The sequence below is a fragment of the Elephas maximus genome, chromosome 12 (genome assembly GCF_024166365.1).
Source record: "Elephas maximus indicus isolate mEleMax1 chromosome 12, mEleMax1 primary haplotype, whole genome shotgun sequence".
Classification (NCBI taxonomy): Eukaryota; Metazoa; Chordata; class Mammalia; order Proboscidea; family Elephantidae; genus Elephas; species Elephas maximus.
The window spans coordinates 7289033-7307752 of NC_064830.1; the positions used below are offsets into that span (position 1 = coordinate 7289033).

General features: G+C 42.4%; 1 protein-coding gene across 2 annotated transcripts in view; it reads right to left on the bottom strand.

The window, feature by feature from the left end:
- Positions 1-784: 784 nt before the first annotated feature.
- FBXO25 (F-box protein 25) overlaps positions 785-18720 on the bottom strand; it is a 74858-nt gene continuing 56922 nt past the window's right edge. For both annotated transcript variants that reach the window (XM_049904661.1, XM_049904662.1), the window contains 2 exons: positions 15667-15810; positions 785-1933 (listed from right to left, as the gene is read on the bottom strand). In XM_049904661.1, coding sequence (XP_049760618.1) covers positions 1844-1933; positions 15667-15810 — 234 coding nt within the window. In that variant the 3' untranslated portion in view covers positions 785-1843. The remainder of the gene's footprint in view (positions 1934-15666; positions 15811-18720) is intronic.

Below are 18720 nucleotides of genomic sequence, written 5' to 3' on the forward strand. Positions count from 1 at the left end.
ACAGGAGGCAATTTATAAAAACAAATGGGCCACAAATGTACAGAAGAAGTGTTCGACCTCACGCCCCATTCTTCACTCAGTAAAATAGCACAGACAGAAAACAAATGATAATCTCCAGCGACATTTATGCTTCCAGCGTAAGGGGAGGGCACCTATACTCCCTCACTCAGAAAGATGATGATTTCTCATGAGAAATCTGGAACCATTAAAAAAGCTTTAAAAATGTTTGACTCGTTATCTTGGACTCCGCTTCCAGGAGTTTCCATAAGGAGGTAACCGTATGCACAAAGATGACGTACAGTGATGCTTACCACAGAGTCACTCACTCGGTAACAAAAATCAGCTGTTCCGTGGGGTGAAGCAATACTATGCCTCAATAAAAACTGTTTTCAAAGAGTACTTACGGATATAATCAGTGTTTTCTGAAAAAGCAGGTAGGTTAGAAAACGAAAATGGCATATAGGATGTTTATGATTTTATGAAAAACTCTTACTCCAACGTATATACACAGAGGCACTGGGTATCTATATCACATCTGGAAAAGAAGGAAGCTATAATTGGGCAATTAAGAAGCAGATTCTTGGCCAGTTCAGCACGGAATATGACTCTGAAAACCCCAAATCTTTTATGAACCATATTTGATGAGTGAAACTGTTTGACAAATTGGTAAACATGCAAAATTACAAATTTTAATATGCTTAGAAGAAAAAAGTTGCTTTAAAGAAGGTGGTAAAAATGATTTAGCCTGGGTTCCCCGACCCTATTCAAAGATGAAAATACACACTTCTACCCCAGAGCTGCCAGGGAACAATTTTCACATTCTTTCTAGCAAGTACAGTTAGCTTTGGGTGGCGGGATTATGGGTGATACATTGTCTTTTACACTGTATACTTTTCAAAATATTCCAAAATGGACATGGATTATTTTTTAAAAGAAAACAGTTGTTTAAAAGGTTAATTAAGTACATGGTATAAAATCACTAACACCACTGTTGTCAGTAAGATGCAAAACCAAGTTAACTCAGTAGATAAACGCCATTTATTTGTCTATAAAAGTAGTTCCGTACAAGTGAAGGCGAGGATACGCCTGGGCTGGTCGAGACTGGGGCTTGGCACAGGCTGGGCAGCCGCACTCCCTCGGTGCTGGGCGCGCCCTCTGCACGGTTCAGCTGTAAGCTGGCAGCGCCACCCGCGGAAGCAGCAGTGCCTTGGCTGTCGGTCCTTGAGTGCCCAGGGGCACAGCACAGTCACGCACACCTCTGTCAGGCTAAAAACGCTCCGCACAATTCACAACCCAGTCGATGAACACCAACACAGAATATGGCTCCTGCTTCCCTATGCTCGTGTTGTATTCGGAAAGAACTAATTTGGACACAACCAACGCAGTTGTTAAAATACATTTTAAGAAAAATAAATATTCTGCATGATGTATTTACAAGGATCAATTGTTTTTGTCCTCCACCCCTAATGAGTATAAAATTGGGAAACTGTAATTTGACAATTAAGCATATTCTTGGCCATTGGTGTCAGTTCAGCACAGAAAGTGATTCTGAGAAGTGATCTTTTTTGAACCGTATTGGTAAATATGCAAAACTGAAAATCTGAATATGCTTAGAAGAAAAAGATTTGCATGGATCCCTGACCCTATTCAAAGATTCAAATATCCAACAGTACCTTCCTACCCTATAGTTGCTATTTCTAGCATGCAGGCCTCACAGGATGCCTCCCTGTCACCCATCCAGTCGTTACTTTTAATCACAGAGAACATTTACTACCAGCTATTGCACAAAAAAGCACAGGTACGACCTTTCGTGGAGACAGCGATGAGGGCAGTGAGGGCCGCATTAGAATTTGAAGAGATCGATAAAGTGCTGAGGAGACACAGGCGTGAAGCAGCTGTCCGGGTCCGTAGCTGTGCAGGGGTGTCCTGAGTCCTGCAATGGGGAGAGACGGGGTGAGGTGAGATCCACAGGTCAGGCACCACGGTGCCGTCAACAGCCACTGGCTGTTTAAATGGACGCCGGACCCCATCTCTTAAAGGTATTTGAGAAATAACTTTGATTAGAATTATTAAACCAAATGCAGTGCTGGTTTATCAGTACAGAGAGATTTCCTTCAGGAATTTCTACCCAAGTAGATCAAAAGACTGATGACCTCGGAGTATGTCCTTGAAAATAACATCCTCTAAGTTTAAAGGAACATGACTGCCAGTCATTGCACCATGCTGCACCAGAACCTACAAACGTAGCAAAAAGTGTGAAACCACTGAATCTGTTTGACACGCTAGTCCTGGCCATGCTTTCCCTTGGAAAATACTCTGACATTCTGTGTATTTCTTCCCAACCGTGCGTTTCTTTCTTCCCCCATTCTTATTTTACACTTTTACGCAGATTTCCCTCCCTCCATCATTTATCCCTTAAATTCATGCTTGGCTGCACACTGCCTCTATCCTAGAAGCCGTGCAAAGGCTCCTTAAGCAGGCAGGGAGGAAGGAAGGCCTTGGCCTGGTTTCTTGGGCCAGGAATGGGAAATCCTAGATCTAAGAGAGTTGCCCAGAGGAAGCCTCAGCTGGACCCTGAAGCTCCCAGATTGCACAGTATGCAAGTGTTTTCTGTTACAGATGGGAGGGAGCCAAGCAGAGCAGGGATCCAGGGAGGCTGGGAGGCCTCACTCAACTAAAGATCCTTAACTACACTTAGTAGGAAAAATGACGTAAGAAACAAAATATGTTGTGGAAGAAAACTGATTAAACCTTGAGAAGCCTGAAGAATACAGGCAAATGGGAATTAGCGGCTATGTTGTTGTTTTGTAGTTGGGTGCTGTCGAGTTGACTGTGACTCACAGCTACCCCATATGACAGAGTAGAGCTGGCCTGGAGGGTTTTCTAGGCTGTAATCTTTACAGGGGCAGATTGCCCGTTGTTGTCCAGCCGATTCCGACTCATAGCGACCATACAGGGCAGAGTCTAACTGCCCCATAGGGTTTCCAGGAGTGGCTGGTGGATTTGAGCTGCCGACCTTTTGGCTAACAGCCAAACACTTAACTACTGAGCCACCAGGGCTCCGCAGGAGCAATTACCAGGTCTCTGCTCATGTAGAGCTGCTGGTGGGTTGGAACTGTCAACCTTTTGGTTGCCAGCAGAGTGCTTAACCATTGTACCACCAGGCTCCTTCAGAGGTAGATTAACCCATTGCCGTCCAGTTGATTCGGATTCATAGGAGCCCTGCTGGTGTAGCGGTTAAGTGCTCAGCTGCTAACTGAAAGGTTGGCAGTTGGAACCCATCAGCTGCTCCGTGGGAGAAAGATGTCGCAGTCTGCTTCTGGAAAGACTTACAGGCTTGGAAGCCTTATGGGCCAGTTCTACCCTGTGCTGTGGGTCTGAGTATGAGAGGCTACGGAAGGGAAGTAGAATGGTTTCTCTTTCAAAGTGGTCCCTTCCTGGCAGTGTTCTCAGTCCTAAAGCACTGTCTTGTGGTGTCTCTTACCTGAATAAGAAATTTTTATTAAAAAGTCTACATTTTTCCGGTAAGGCTGTGCTTTGTCACTCAAGCATTGTTCTACAAAATAACTTCATTAAATACTTTGATTCTAGATGAAATAATCAAGAGAGTTGTGATTTTCTTTTACTGGTTTCAGTTTGTCATTAACCTCTGCTCACATACATACAATGTGTATTTAGGTGATAATTCTGGGCATCAGAGCTTAAATCGGTGCTAAGCTGTAATTTAAATTTCACTGGTTTACTACGTAATGGCAAGGATCATGTACGTGAGATGTACCATAATTCATTGTTTTTTAGTTCCAAACACAGCATGTGTGGTAAAATATGGAAGTACCTTGAATAATAAAGCAAGATGGTAGTCCTTTGAGATCATGAAGAAAGAATCAGGAAGGAATGCAGTAAAGGGAGAGAAAAAAAAAAAAAAGAAGAAAAGGAAAAGTTAAGATTAGAAAGAGCCAGACTGTATTTAGACATTCAGGTTTAATGCATATTATTTATGAAAATAAAAACAACAAGTAACTAAATTTGTCAACACAGAATATTATTAAAAGCAAACATACAAGAAAATATCAGACATCTCAAAGACCCCTACAACTTGAAGACACTGTCTTAAGACAATGATAAATATTTCCATTTCCTTTGAAAAATTTCAAATCGATAACTAATGAGGTTTCAGGGCTAAATAATCTTCAAAATTGTTCACTGAAAAATATACAAAGTAATGCTGATATTACCATGGATAGTTTATAATTAAAAAGTTATACTAGTTTTTTTGGATATGTCATTTATTCTTTCCTTAACGTTCTGAGGGCCTTAAAAAAAAACCCCTATGCTAATTTTTTTTTTTTTTTATGCTAAATCATACGCGTTGACTAGATTCCTCGTATGCCAAAAAGTCATGCAGCCAAACTCCATCTTCTTTGATGCTTTTGTTTCTACTTATTGTTTCTCAATACAAGACTAGTGTCAATCTGCTACTTTCATGGCCTGGGCAGCAGACGCCTCCCCACCACCGATCTGTCAGCAGATCCATCAACTGTTCCTTCAACCCAACCACTTCTCACTGCCTCCACTGCTGCACTGCCTGGGCCAGGCCATCACCATTTCTTGCCTGGACCATGACAGTCGCCTGTCTGTCCCTCCTGCTGTCCTAGTTATCACACAGGGAACTGGTCAAGAGTTTTCTACCATTCTCTGCTCACTACACTCCTGACACCCGGCCTTTCGCTGATCCTCAAACATGCCAGTGGGTTCCTTCCTCAGGGACTTTGCACTTGCTATTCCCACCTCTGGGGGACTCAGTCCTCGAGCATCTGCATGGCTCACTCTCGCATCCAGATCTGTGCAGGGTCACTGTGTAAATGTCTCTGTGGTCTGTAAATAACACTCTGTTCGTGCAGCCTTTCCTGACCAAACCACGTGTAACAGCTCTCCTCCTCCTCCTCAGCTCGGGGCTCTCCTCCTCCTCAGCTCGGGGTTTTCCTCCTCCTCAGCTCGGGGCTCTCCTCCTCCTCAGCTCGGGGCTCTCCTCCTCCTCAGCTCGGGGCTCTCCTCCTCCTCAGCTCGGGGTTCTCCTCCTCCTCAGCTCGGGGCTCTCCTCCTCCTCAGCTCGGGGCTCTCCATCTCCCTCGTCCTGCTTTTTTCTTCTGCGGCACTTTTTACTATCCAACATGACGCATTTTTTTAATTTTAATTATAAAATTGTCTTCATTTAAGCTTTGTAAGGGCAGGGATTTTTGACTGTTTCACTCACTTATATATTCCCAGAACCTAGAACACTGTCTGCTTGGCACACAGTTCAAAATCAAACCCACTGGCGTCAGTTCCTACTCAGTGACTTCACAGGGTTCCCAAGGCTGTAAATCTCTATGAAAGCAGACGGCCCCATCTTTCTCCTGCGGAGCCGCTGGTGGTTTAGAACCGGTGACCCTTTGGTTAGCAGTCTAGTGCTTTAACCACTTTGTCACCATGGCTCCCTTGGCACATAGTAGGCACTTAGTAAATACTGGTTGAATGAATGAACACCCCATACAATGTTAGCTCTTTGAGGGCACGACTGTGCACTCTGTTTTGTTCAGGCAAATACTAGGAACCCAGTAGTACTCCGTGAAATAACAGAATAAATGTACAGCCCATGTCTCAGTGGAACAGATCTGAGATTGGTGACTGCAACATAACACACATGGGTCTGATGGGAGAACACCCCAAATTGTCCTCTTTGTAGTTATTTTTTATTTCAGTGAGAAGAAAGCTCACTAGTCCTTTATGTGGCCTTAAAAGACAGAAGACAAATAAGCTGCAATTAAAAAAAAAAAAAAAAAAACTTAGCTTCCTACTAATAGGTGAATTAAATGGCTTTTACTCCCCAGGGAGATCTTAGTTTTAAACAATAAAGAAATGCATGTATGGAAAAGGAGTAACTATTTAGCAGGGTAGAAAGTAATGAGGAATAATTCCTTAAATAATTTATAGTATCATTTATTTACAGCATAAATCTTCTGTAGCGGACCAGACAGCCAAAAAGCAGAGGTCTGTAGAAAGAGTGCTTAAGCTCCACTCTGTTGCTGGTGGCCGCACAGTCAGTTCTAGTTCATGGCGACCCTGTGTGTGCAGAGTAGAACTGCTCCACGGGGCTTTCAAAGCTATGACCTTTCAGGAGCAGACTGTTAGGCCTGTCTTCTGAGGCACCTCTGGGTGGATTCGAACCACCAACCCTTCGGCTGCTAGTCGGGTGTTTAATCATTTGCACCACCCCAGGACTCCTGGTCCCACTCTAGATCCCACCAGGATCCTAAACACAGTGCCATCTATCTGGAAGTTGGCAGAAAAAGTCTCTGTTTGGTGTGTGTCTACCTTAGATGTCTGTTTTCTCAAAGCGTCAGCTAGAAAGTCTAAGCCAGCTCTATTTTCGACATTAAACAACAAAAAAAGATTGCTGTTCAAAGAGTTACACACAAAAAAAGACTACGTTGTCAACAGCATCAGCTCTAGCCTAGCTTTGCTAAAATCGTCTCCATGAGTGCATTTTCTTCTCTTGCCTCTTCTTTCCAGAAGGTGACAGGCGGCTAGCACCTTCAGTGGACTTAGTTATTTAGTGAGGGGTGCAGGGCACGGATGACCTACGCATCCTGTCTCGGGCATGTCTTTGTCCTCACTTTCCTGCCCGCCCACTCTAACCCCAGTTGGAAGCATTCTAGTTCGAACACTGCGTTAGTCCACGTTGATGTTACGGTTGGATCTTATACTGTCTGTATTTTCTTGGGATTTCTTTACAAATTAAAAAAATTGAATTATTCCTTACTTTCGGTAAGGATTGTTGTTGCTGGGTGCCATGGAGTCAATTTTCAACTCACAGCAACTCCACATGACAGAGCAGAACTGCCGCACAGGATTTCCTAGGCAGCTCACCAGGTCTGTCTTCTGTGGAGCGGCTAGGTGTGTTCACTCTGCCAGCCTCTCGGTTAGCAGCCAAGCACTTAACCAGTGCACCACCAAGGGTCATGTCAGTAAGGGTAATTGCTAATTAATACAGACCCTCTGGCAAATTATTTTGTATTTTTATTTTCTAAGTACAAAATGCTATTTCAGATTTTCAGTGTTGTTTACTTAGAGCAAGAGAAGCCGGGGTGAGTTTTAAGTTGCTTAGGTTTAACTGTTTGGGTTGAGGTCTAAGTATCTTCTTTGTAAACTAAAAAAGATTCCTTAACATATTCCTCATTATCTTCTCTTTTAGTTCACATTGGTGCTGGATCAAACATTTAACAATTAATTTCGAAGATATTTCTTTCCATACAACTGGTAGTAGTATCAATCATTAAGCTTCGTTAACCTTTAAGTTTACGGTGTAGTTCTTACATGGGTAAATGGGTAAATAATTGTACTCCAATGAAACATCCATTGAATGAAGGATCTGTCATCATGTGCCTGGTCCTAAGACAGAGGATTCAGTATAGATATGAAATTGTTAGTGTAGATATATGTAGACGAGGGAGATACAGCAGACCATGGTAGTCTTGATTTGCAAACCAGCCATGTGAACTGAATTTAGGGAAGAAACCTTCCATCCAGTAGCAGTTTCCTCTGAAGACTGTATCTCAAGATAATGGGAAACAATAATCCTAGGGCCATCAGATGGGCTGTTTCCCAGTCAGAGAGTTGGTTCTCCAGTCCCCATCAACGGGCCCCACTGTTAAGCGTGGTGATGGCAGGAAGCAGCACTGCTACCTACCTGGTCCACAGCCCACCATCTTGCATATAGTAAGCACACAACTTGTAGTTTTTGAATGAATAACTATATGGTTCATCACTGTATCAATACTGATACTGTTTAATTAACAGCGCAGTGGTTAAGAGCTCGGCTGCTAACCAAAAGATCAGCAGTTTGAATCCACCAGGCACTCCTTGGAAAACCTACGGGGCAGTTCTACTTTGTCCTATCGGGTCACTATGAGCCGGAATCGATTGGAGGGCAGCGGGGGTGTTTTTTTGGTTTTATCCCTTTTGTGTGACTGGACGAATTTCTAAATGCTGATCAACAGCCCCACTTTGCTGATACAGTTATAGAAATTACAGTTAATGAAAAATCAATACAATTATTCGCTAAGTCTCTGTCCATTTAACAACTTATTTAATAGCTGCTTGTAGTACAGTATTAACTTATGTAAACTATTTGTGAACATAGGGTCTAACAGTCTTAAAATAGGACATGTTTTCAACGAGTGTTGGTGTTTTCTTACAGAATGCTGCCTGTGGGCCCTGGGAGGTTGTTGCTAAGGGGTGGCTGCTGTGAAAAGGTCCCTCATGTGTGCATTCTGGAGGCGGAATTAGCTTGTCAATGGGTGCAGAGCGGAAACAGGTAAATGTGTAGCTAGAGGCAGGACCGGCCTCCACAGCAGGATCTTGGGGGGATTTGGGCGGGTTAGGAAAAAGTGAGAAGAGCTGGTTTCAGGGTCTCTGGAGCGTTATGGGACCCTTGCAGGGCTGGGAGCAGTTCTGGACTTGTCCCAGTAAAAGCTGAACATTTTATACTGTTAACTCATTTTGAAGAGGTTAGTACTCGGTGGGTTTTATCAGGTGTGACAACAGAACGGCTCCCGGCTCCCGGCTCCAGGCTCCCGGCTCCCTTTTTACAGGCACTCATATTTGTTTAATAAAGTGATGCAGAAGGAACGGTGCTGAGCATGAAAACCAAACGTGTGTAAATTAATTATAAATATGATACAAATCTGAACACAAACATCAAAGATAATTTTTTTCAAGTTTCATAATAATTTTAATATAGAAATTGTGACTTTTAAAAAAAGTTTTTATTCATCAGAGATCAAATTAGTGGATAGTTTTGAGAGCCTTGTACTTAATGACATTTTAGGAACCTGGTTTGTCTAAGTTTGGGGCTTTAAAAAAATATGATATGTCAAAAATTATGGAAACCATCATTTTAAAAGGATATGATTAAAAAGAAACAATTTTCATTATTTGGTTTAAAATTCTGGATTATCTGTATTTAAAATCCCAGGTGAAGGAGAAGAAAAGTAAGATGTGCTTTTTAAAGTCATTATTATTGATGGGGAGAATCAAAAGATATGAAATCTTAGTTTTGCTCTTAGGTAAACATAGATTAAAATTTTTTTTTTAACCTCTTATAATGGAAATTTTCAAATGTACAATCAAGCAGAGTAGGATAACAAATCCCTATTTACGAATGACCTAGTTTCAACACTTAAAACATTCTGCTGTTCTTGTTTTACCTGTGCTCAGCCTCTTTTGTTGTCGTGGTTTCACCTTTTGACCATGATGAACTATGGGCTAAGAGAGTTATGTATCGTTAACAGCCAAACATCATCATGGTGCACATTCAGAACGCCTAGCTAATGCTGGGAGGTTGGGACGGATACAGGTAAGGCTGAGTTGAGACCAGTCAGAAGTACTGTCGACCACCAAGCAGGCAGTGGATGGTATGGACACGGTAACCTGTGTGAGAGAACGTCAGGCGGATCCTTGAGCCTACCATGCACCCATCCTGTACATTCTGTAAATGGGCTGAAGGAGAAACCACCCATGGAAAAGCACAAGTGAGTGGGTGTACCAGTGGGAACGCAGGCACCTGTTAGAGCCTGGGCATCAGGAGGGGCTGACAGGAGGCATACACGATCTGGAGAGAGCTGCCGGTGTCTAGAGCCAGTCTTAACAAAATACTGCAGAACATACGGCAGACTGAAAAATGGAAGTGCTGAGTGACGACAGGACTTGTGGGGTTTGATGGTGCTGACTGCCAAGGACGGCGAAGGAGTGCCTGAGTCAGCGGGGTGGCCAGAGTCCAGGGTGGAAACTGTCAGGAGGAGCAGGTTGCCCTCCTCAGGCAGGGGGCTGGGGACCGAAGGCCAACCTAGGCAGACCTGGATAAGCTCCACACGGGCTAAGAACCAAAAAAATAGAAACCCAAACCCATTGCCATCAAGTTGATTTTGACTTACAGTAACCTTACGGGACAGAGTAGAACTGCCCCATAGGGCTTCCAAGGGGCAGCTGGTAGATTTGAACTGCTGACCTTTTGGTTAGCAGCCAAGCTCTTAACCACTGTACCACCAGGGCTGCAAACAGCAGGTGCCAAAGGCAACTACAAGGTAGTCTGACATCAAATGAACGTCTGGGGTGGAGTTAAGATAGAGGTTCCTGCCAGACCTGGAAATGGGGCTAGGCCCAGGCCACCATTAATCCAGACCAAATTAAATGCCTGTAATAAATGGCCTCCATTCACGTTGTTTTTTTGTTTACCTTATTTTCTTCATAAAACTAAACCTGTAAACCACTAAGCTGCCTGTGGGCTTACAAAGGGAAGAACTGGTGCTCCTACACCTCTGTCAGAAGGATGACCAAGGGCTGATCGTGGCCCCAGGAGGCCAGGTGTAGTGGAAACAGTCAGACAGAACCGCTCCAAATCCAAGAGCAGGGGCATCAAGATGACGATCCGGAAGGACAGACTTCTACCAGTCAAAAAGACGGGAGCTCTTTTCTACAAGATGTGTGTATTTGAGCATGTAAGTCTGTCACTGTTTATTTAAAGAAATTTATGAAAGAAAGGACTCATTTCAGGGCATGATAAGTAGAAAGAGCAGGCTTGTGTAGCCAAATGGATCTGTGTTATCCTGGGCAAGTTATTCAACTTCCCTGAAAATCATTTGCTTCGTTTGTAAAACAGGAACAATACTTACAGATGTTATGAGAAATATCAATACTGTATGGAGTGCAGGGCACGCAGCAGGCGTTCAGTAAATAATTGTTATCATCTGAACAAATTACGAGAATAGCAAACTAGCAGGACTCACAGGCTACGGGTTCTAGTAAGTTCCTATACTCAGACCATATCCTCATATGTTTGAAAAGGCACCGTTTAAAACTTCAAATTGTTTTTTTGTCTTCTCTCTCTTGGTAGTATGCTGCAGTAAGAAAGTCAACACTGTGCAAAGAAGCTTAAATTGCTACTAATACTTTTTTTGAGGCCAGGAGCAAGGGAAGAGACAGGAGCAGCCACGCAGGGTCTGGGGCTTTTCCTGTTCTGTGTATGCTTCTTTCTTCAGCACTTAGCACAGTGCCTGGGACAAAATAGTTGCTCAATGTTTACTAAATGCATGACTTACTGCTATCTCCCAGTGAGCTCTTCAAGCTACAAAGCTTTGGTTCTGACTTACGCACCTGAAAGGGCCATCCTTGCTGCCCAGTAGTCCTGCCTTTAGCTCTTCCCTGGGACTGGGAGCTACACTCTGACCTCTGCAGATGCCAAAGAGGGACCTGAGATGTCTTTCTGTCTAAGCTTCTCACCATACGGATGAAGAAACCTCGGCTCAGATGAGTTCAACGACTTGCTCCCTAGTCCTAGAAATAAGGTCTCCTGGCCACTGCTCCAATACTCTTTCTGCTATCTCTAGCTGTATGACTTAGAGGGGTCTTCTGTCTTATCCTTGTACAGGAGATCTGTGATCGGCTGGCTAACGCTAGTCAAATGAAAACAGTTCACAGAAAGGCCAAGGCTGCTAGACTTTGGATCTGGCAGGTACTGTTTTATCTTAGAGTCTGGTCCTGAGTCTTGAAGTCTTGAATCCTGGTCCTGGATTCAAGCTTTCTTCTCCAACCCACCCTAGAAGTCTACTGTTTTTAACTAAGGCTTTATTAAATTGAAAAGTAAAGAAATTCAGTTGGAAGAATGAGTAGGAGTAAGGAATAAAACAGTTCTGTATCTAACTCCTTAGTGACTGCACTTTCCCACTCTCCTCCTTCTCAATGACACTCCCTTTAGATTGTCCAAACTCTGTCTGCCCCGCATGGGGGAGTAGTCATCTCAGGGGACCCTTCTGAGGGCCACTTACGTCAGACCCTAGAATTGGGTAGTCTCTGGTTGTACAGATCAGCCCAGAGGAATTACTATAGAGGGAATGCTCTATATTTTAGGAGAGATATTCCCTTCCTTTCACATTAGAGGTTTTCTGATAAAGGCAGGTAGAAAAATTGGAATAATAACTCCAATACAGTTAAGCCAGAACAGATGGAAAATCGGCTTGGAGCAGAAAGCCTGGCAGCTGCTGGCCAGAGGACGCCACATGTGTGCTGTGAAAACTGATAAAATATCTGATATAAAACAGAACAGGATGCACAACCATGGTGCCAGGTCCTTCAAGTCTGAGAGCCCTGGTAACAATTTAGATTCACCCAAATCCCCATAAAAAAACAAATCCCCATAGCCTCCCTTTTTTCTTAATAGGCTGGGTATTTTTCATTTCTCAGCCAACATTATTGGGATGTTAAAGAAAATGAATAGTCATAGTGGGGACCATTGTTGGAGCACCAACTATGTGCTGGGTGCAATATTATTTAATCCTCCTTGGTAGATTTCATCGTCAAATCTGAGGTCTGGAGAGACTGGTGACTTGCACGTGACCACACCATACTAAGTGCTGGAGCTGGAGATCCCCGTTTGCCTGACTTCAGCATCTGTGCTTTTCCCACATTGCTCTGCCACTCAAGCTAAGCTGGGCACGAGTCGACTTGGGAGGCCAGGCAGGAAGCACCTGACTTTTTCAGGAATTAAATTAGGAAATCAGCTCCTCCAGAAATTTTAGAGATTGATTTTTTTTTTTTTTACACTCTTATGTAGAGATTCAGAAATGACAAAGCTGATTGCAATCAATGTCTTTCTGGAATGATGTATGGCAGAAAAAGCTGTAGCATGATGAGGGCTTAATAGGCCCTAAATGGAACGAGACCGATCCTGTTGCTATAGTGACGTGTGATATCATACGGTCCCTCCAAGAACAAGATTCTGAATGTTTCGAATCTGAAAATACAAGGAGACCTTTTTTTTTTTTTGGTAATACGATTAAGTATAATAAAAAGGTTCACTAAATAAAAGAAGTTGCAGGTAAATTCTTTTGGAAAGCCAGAATCATCTCTCAATTGAAAAAAAAATCATAATTTCCACGATTCAGGATACTTATACTGCTTAACTACACCAAAATTAAGGACAGAGTCATTATTTCTTCATTAGTTAGTTGGCAGAAAGGGAGTGCTCCAATAGTCTTAAATATTGTTCTGAGAAAAATACTGCTTCTATCACTTGGAAAACTGGAAGACTTCTATCCCCGGAATAGCACTTTTCCCTAATTTATAGCGCACATAAAGGTATCATTGCTTCCAGTCCTTCTAGAGTATAAAACAGTCTTCTCAGAAGGAAAAATAAAACCAGAGAAGAATTAATTCAAAGTAAAAATTCACAGCATCTCATCTAACTACATCACTGACGACATACCCGCATGTGTTTTCAGTCAGTATTAATGCCTTACAGAGAAGCACAGGGTATTAGTCCCAGGAGGAACTGCAGAGAAAGGTTAGTACAGTTCCTTCTAGGTCAAGTATCAAAGCCGGTGAAAGCCCCAGACTCCACATGCTCGGTCTTATTTTGTCCTACCCGCTGGCCTCTGCGTGTGTTGACATCTTACCCTGTGCTATGTGTTGTGCCCCCCGTTCCGTGTACCTGCAGTCTCACCGCTGGCTGATTTTCCTAACTTACTGGTTCATCCACTCAGCAGACGTTCACTGAACACCTAGCACAGTGCCTGGCACCAGGGTGCGAACACGAGGGAGCTCTTGAAGGACAAGGTCCTGCAGCGCAAGTGGACTACTGGCAAAAACTTACGTCTTCCATCTTTTTAATTTCAAAACAGTGGGGAGTTACACTAAGATATAAAACAAACTGGAAACCCTGTGGCGTAGTGGTTAAGTGCTACGGCTGCTAACCAAAGGGTTGCCAGTTTGAATCCGCCAGGCGCTCCTTGGAAACTGTGGGGCAGTTCTACTCTGTCCTTCAGGGTCGCTGTGAGTCGGAATTGACTCAACGGCACCGCATTTGGTTTCGTTTGGATAAAACAAACTAGAAATAAAAATCTCCTAGGTTATTCATGCATGGTGGCGTCAGTAATCACCCATGATGCTGCTTAACCTTGATACAGTAAATTGAAGTGTTATTAAAATAATACAAGAAAATTGAATCTTTCCCACTCTCTGCTCAATCATGGATTGTAACTTAAAAGCATGTCACAGTTTTTATAAATGTAATTTGAAATGAAAAAAAACTCAAAATAGTTGTCTCTTTTCCATCAATCTAGAGCTTGCTATTGCTATGGTCCACCTAATACATACAAAAAGTCAAGAAGTTACCAGAAGAGCTGACGGTGTTTGTCAAGCAGGAAGGTTATTTCCCTCTGCATCACAGAAAGGGGCAGGTTTGAAGGAAGCGGGGCTGCGCTTGGGCTGGGGCTGTGACCTGTCTGGGAGGCGGTGCTCCCCCTTGAGGAACAGCAAGGAACTGCCAGGCTCAGACAGAGAACCCGCACAGGACAAGAGCCACTCTGGGGGCCAGGCTTCCATAGTTTAGCCTCTTTTTTCTCCAGTGAAATCTCACAACATCAAATATACTCAAAGTCAAGGCAAGCCATGGAGATGCATTCAGGTAAAACACGTTAAGAAAATAAAATTGTACCAAAGAAATGGTATACATAAGTTTACCTCTGTGCATTTTTATCAGAGACATGGTCTGGATAATGAAAAGCAAAGCAAGTGATAGGAAGTAAGAGGATGAAGGGTTCCTAAGTTACTCTGTAGATACTGAAGATGCTTCCAAATCCAAATTTCCCCAAAGGATTAGACCTGCAGGTAGGTAACGACAGTCTTGTTCTGATCAAATTCATGAGAAAATGATGCATATACTCTGAAGTCTGTGACTGAAGACCTTCCTGTCACTGGATTAACTCTTTACTGACCTCCTTGCTTTAAGAATTTAACTCTGAGAACTAGTAAACTTCTGCTTGAAGACACTGGTGGGTGACTGTCTCTGAAAACAACTGAAGGAAATGAAGAATTTAATTATCAGAGTTCTAGGCTGTAGGTCAAGGTTGGAGAAATTTTTTTTTTAGGTGCCATCAAGCCAGATTTTCGACTCCTAGCGACCCAGTGTGACACAGCAGAACCGCCCATAGGGTTTCCCAGACTGTAATCTGTATGGGAGCCGGTCACCAGGTCTCTCTCCTGCAGAGTCACTGGGTGGGCTTGAACTGCCAACCTTTTGATTAGCAGCCGAGAGTTTAACTACTGCACCACCAGACTTCCTTTTTGGGGAAATCAGTGAAGAGAATTCTCCCGTAGGTTACAGAAGAGGGTGGGGAAAATCTTAAATCCCTTTTCCTCAGAGGATTAGCAGAGACATTCCAGAGCCTGCTGTACCTAAAAGCTATCCACCTCAGGAACTGAATTCCTGCCGAGGACTAGAAAACGGGAGAGGGGGCCGGAAAGCAGCTTTCCCACCTCCCCTGCTCCCTGGCATATGCCTATTCTACACTAATGTCTATAAAAGCGAGAAACAGGGTTATCTAAGGGAAAAAAAGGTGACAAAACAATTCGGTTTTCAACATTGCTGATTCAAAACACGAGTTATGCATTTTACTTTTACAAACACCTGCTCCCCTGTCCCAATACTAGATGAAATACGTCTCATTACCCTTCTTATCACACATAGTATTTTCTATTTTTTATTTTACCTTTACGCTTAAAATACAGGTGATTCATTTACCTGACCAAGGGTAAACCCTGACATTCCGAGAGTGTATCTGAAAGGATTACCTTCCAAAAGAGAATGCTGCAGTGCCGGCAGAAATGCAACGTGTCGCCGTATTGTTCTTTCGTTGGGTAGTACTTCAGAAGCGCAAAGTACATCAGCTTCCACTCAATGTGGCCTTTCTCTGAAAGGATCAAATGTCTACAAAACTAGACAGAAACAAAATTCTGTTCAGAATCAGCAGAAGATGATTGTCCAAGCACAGGATTAGGCGCAAAACCAGTTTTAAATGGAGTGCATGAAACATTTAATTATTTGAAATTAAACAACTTAAAACCCACTGCCGTCGAGTCGATTCTGACTTATAGTGACCCTATAGGACAGAGCAGAACTGCCCCAGGAGAGTTTCCAAGGAGCGCCTGGAGGATTCGAACTGCCGACCTTTTGGTTAGTGGCGATAGCACTTAACCACTATGCCACACACACACACAAAAAAAACAAAAAACCACTACGCCACCAGTGTTTCCATTAAACCACTTACTTGGATTAAATCAATGAGGGACTAATCAGATAAATTATGGCATGTCTGTACGATGGAATACCAAGCAGCTGCTAGAAAATTTAAACATCCTCATCTGCAAAGATGCCCACACATGTTAAGTTAAATCACACAAATCATGTATCTGATATGGGGCTTGTATGCAGGATACAGAGAACACTTACAACTCAGTAATGAAAAGACAAATAAACCTGGTTAAAAAAGGGGGAAGGGATCTGGATAGAAATTTCTCCAAAGAAGATATACAAATTACCAATGAGCACTTGAAAGACGCTCAACACCATTGGTTATCAGGGAAATGCAAATCCAAGCCACAGTGAGCTACCTCTTTACCCCACTAACTCATGATGGTTAAAAAACTGTCAGATGATAAGTCTTCACGTGGATTTGGAGAAATCAGAACCTCATACAGTGCTGGTAAGAATGTAAAATGGTGCAGCCACTTTGGAAAAGAGTCTGACAGTTCCTTAAAACATTTAAACATACAACTACCACTTGACCCCGCAGTTCCACTCAAGAGATGTAAACATATACCCACACAAAAACTTGTACACAAATGTTCATAGCTGCATTCTTTAGAATAGTCAAAAGGTGAAATGACCCAGATTTCCATCATCTGATGAGTGTTATAAATAAAATCTGGTCTATTCACACAATGAAATGTTATTTGGCCATAAAAAGGAATGAAGTACTGATATACCCTACAACATGGTTGAATCTTAAAAACATTATGCTAAGTGCAAGAAGCCAATCACAAAAGACCACATATTATGTGATTTCATTTACATGAAATGTCCAGAATATGAACAATGGGCTCAAGTACAGCAATGATTGTGAGGATGGCACAGGACTGGGCAGTGTTTCATTCTCTTGTACACAGGGTGGCTATGAGTTGGAACCAACTTAATGGCACTTAACAACAACGACAAAACAGAAAGTAGAGTAGTAGTTGCTTAGGCCTGGGTGGGCTCGGGGAAATGGAGGGAGGGGGTTTGATAGCTAAAAGGTACAGGGTTTTTTTTTTTTTGAGGTGATGAAATATTCTAAAATTGATTGTGCTTATGGTTATACAACTGTGAATATGCTAAAAACCACCAGACTGTACACTGTAATTGGGTGACTCATACGATACATGAATGATACATCTCGATAAAACTGTTACAAAAAAATAAGTTAGAAACTGATATGATTTCAATTAGGGAAAAAATAAATGTGTAGAGAGATAAATTTTATAAGCATGCCTGATACGTATAAAGCTGAAACACACGTATGACACCCCTCGCAGTGGCCACCCTTGGGAAGTGGTGGGAGCTTTTACTTTTTTAAACACTGTACTTAGTCTTTATGACTTTTTGTTATTGCAATAAGCATATTTTACTTTTTACAATTGAAAAAATCATTTGGGTAAAATACTCATACTTTAATCATGGCTTTGAGTACTTTGTTTTGAAATTATGATGTTGTCCATAAGGAGATTCTTGTTTCTGGTAAAAATTTAAAAGGACAGCTTGAGGAAAAAAAGAAAAGTAATTACAGGCCTGCTTATATTAATTTCTGTATCCTCCAATAACTGCTCACAAAGTTAATTCCTTGAGAGTAAAAACAACTGCTTGGCTCTGACCTTTGCTTCTCACTAACCCGCACCACACCAGCACCCACAGGCAGCTACGCAGAGAGCTCTCCTGGCCCCAGATCACTCCTCTCTGGAGTGACCAGCTGTGGTCTTCCTGAACTCAAACCTAACACCCACAACAAGATGCTCAAGTCAAGAGTGTTTAGGCAACTTCCCTCCCAACATTATTTTAGACTCTTTGTATCTGTCCAACCTTTATACGGACTCAGTTTTCACCTGGAGGATGCGTCCTAACCTACAGCATTTTCATAAAGTTGTTTTGATACACTTCTTTTTTTTTTTTTCAGGGTCTTACAGTTGGTTACTGAGCCCTGATGGAGAAGTAAGGTTTTAATGTTGTGTTTTTAGAGTTCAGACAAGGAAATATGTGCAAACGAGATGCACCTGTAGGTGCTAGTTGCTAATTACAACCTAACTATCCTGGTATGACATTAAATATTGGTGCAGAAGAGACATTTAACTTCTGTATAATGGTTCATTTAACGAAATACAAACAACTCACAAATGGCCAACAGATATCCTTAGACTATATTCAGATCATAGGTTTATAAAAAAAACTGGCATTCTCATTATTTGGCAAACAGTTATTAAGGCCTTGATATGGTGATAGAGGCGAAAGGATGACAAAAACAATCTAAGGAGTACCCCAAAACAGACATGAGTTCTACTGGGGTTCCCTGTCCTCTGTACAGCATGTGTCCAGTGAGAGGGAGGCTTCGAGGTAAGTTGTATAAACAGAGAGGGTCCCCTTTCTCTTCTCCATCCCAGATAACACCTTCATTCACCCTCTTTCCTATTCACCTTTTCCTAGGTGCTAAATTCTCCATTCAGAAAATTCAATCGCCCCTTTCCTATGCCGAATTTTAGGCTTCAATCTAATTTCTTTCCTATTCAAATTAATATCTGAGTTTCTCTGCTCCTTCCAAC